This window comes from Microtus ochrogaster, chromosome 5 (assembly GCF_000317375.1).
Source record: "Microtus ochrogaster isolate Prairie Vole_2 chromosome 5, MicOch1.0, whole genome shotgun sequence".
Lineage (NCBI taxonomy): Eukaryota > Metazoa > Chordata > Mammalia > Rodentia > Cricetidae > Microtus > Microtus ochrogaster.
Genome location: NC_022012.1, coordinates 61,503,478 through 61,505,338, shown reverse-complemented (window position 1 = coordinate 61,505,338; position 1,861 = coordinate 61,503,478). Strand labels below are relative to the sequence as shown.

Sequence of the window (1,861 nt, the reverse complement as noted above, 5' to 3'; positions counted from 1 at the left end):
AACAGATAGCTCTCCATCTGCCAATTTGGGTGTGGGGTAGGCTCTGTCAATAGAACGATTCCTAACACAATTATGGGTGTGGGGTTCTCTGCAGACTCCCCAGGGTGATGGTTCCTGCAATGATTTTAGGAGGAAATTGGCTCCTAACATATAATCAATCCAGCCTGAACTTTCTGTTTGACCAAGTGTAGCCTTTAACTTCTGATCCTCCTGCCTTTGCTTTCCTGAGTGCTAGGATTATGGGCATGTCCCACCATTCCCAGATTCATACCATCTGCTTTTTCCAAATAGTTTTAAGTATTGCAACTAATATGTAAATTTTATATTAACTCAGATATGGACAAATAGAAGGGGTCACCAATACAGCATATTATTTTATAGCAAGTTGGGGCTAAGAGCCTGTAGTGAACAGGCCACGTGCACTCTAGTCCATTGGTCGTGATGGTGTTTACTGTCCCTTCTGGACTTTTCTTCTAATGCCCCATTTGTCATTCCAGGCACTTCGGTACCCTTACTTCCAGATTGGACACCCACTGGGCAGCATCACACGGGATTCAGGAAAACCACAGAAAGATGTCCAAGACAAGGCAGCCCCACCTCCTCACATCAAGCCAGCCCCTCCTGCCCAGCCCCCACCCAAGGCACATACACTGATTTCTTCGCGACCAAACCAAACCAGTCAGCCCCCTCAGCATTTTGTGTACCCCTACAAAGGCGAAGCTTCCAGGGCAGATCAGCTCAGCCATCTTCAGGAGGGCAAGCCAAGCCCAGCATTCTTCCCATCCCTCCACAATAAGACTCTTCAGCCAGTAAGTGTCACGTGTTCACAAAGAAACTATGGTCTCAGTTAATTCTCTTCTGGCTACAAATATTGTGTGAAATATTTTCCTTTCCGGTGCATGGAATCTTATACATGTATTTCCCCAGTACCATGGCATTTTGAGAAGGCCCTTGATAGAAAATCTGAATTCAGTTTCTGCCTTTTCCATGAACAGTGCCGTTCTGTATTAGGTCTTTTGCTGTTGCTCTGAAAAACACCATGACAAAGGTGACTTAGAGAAGGGGTTTATTTGGGCTGATGGTTCCAGAGCCCATGACAGCAGAACAAAGGCATGGCAGTAGGGGCAGGAGGCGGAGGGCTCACTTCCTGAGCTGCAGACACCAAGCAAAGAGAGCACCCTGGGATGGTGCATGACTTTAAAAACACAAAGCCCACCCCAGGGACATACTCCCTCCAGCTAGGGCACACGTCCTAACCTTAGCCAAACAGCACCACCAACTGGAGACCCAGTACTCAAACATCTGAGCCTATGGACATTCTAGTTCAAACCATCACACACTCCTGCTAGCACCTGGAGTAATGGTAGCAAGCTGGACTCTGTAACCAGAGTTCTGCTCTTCAGCAGCTTGGTACCCTTAAGTAAGTTACCTGGCTTCTCCCATATATCTCACCCGTTAAATAGAAACAATTATAATGTTTACCTAATGTAAATGTTTTGAGGAATGAATTTGTTAATACTTGAGAAGAATTTAGAATAGTACCTAGTATATAATATCAAAATATATATAGTACTAGCATATTTTATGTCAGTTTGATACAAGCTAGAGTTAGTTGAGAAGAGCGAACCTCAAGTGAGAAAATACCCCCATTATATTGGCCTGTGGCCCCAAGCCTGTGGTGTATTTTTTTTAATTAGTGGTTGATGTGGGAGGGACCACTATATGTGGTCCCACCCTTGGTGATTCTGGGGTGTATAAGAAAGCAAGATGAAGCCGGGCGGTGGTGGCGCACGCCTTTAATCCCAGCACTCGGGAGGCAGAGGCAGGCGGATCTCTGTGAGTTCAAGACCAGCCTGGTCTA

The 1,861-nt window shown here is 45.9% G+C and overlaps 1 protein-coding gene across 5 annotated transcripts in view; it reads left to right on the top strand.

Annotated features, from left to right (window-relative positions):
• Positions 1 to 1,861, top strand: part of Ick (intestinal cell kinase) — a 62,632-nt gene that overhangs the window by 50,112 nt on the left and 10,659 nt on the right. For all 5 annotated transcript variants that reach the window (XM_026778971.1, XM_013346410.2, XM_026778970.1 and 2 more), the window contains one exon: positions 498 to 809. In XM_026778971.1, coding sequence (XP_026634772.1) covers positions 498 to 809 — 312 coding nt within the window. The remainder of the gene's footprint in view (positions 1 to 497; positions 810 to 1,861) is intronic.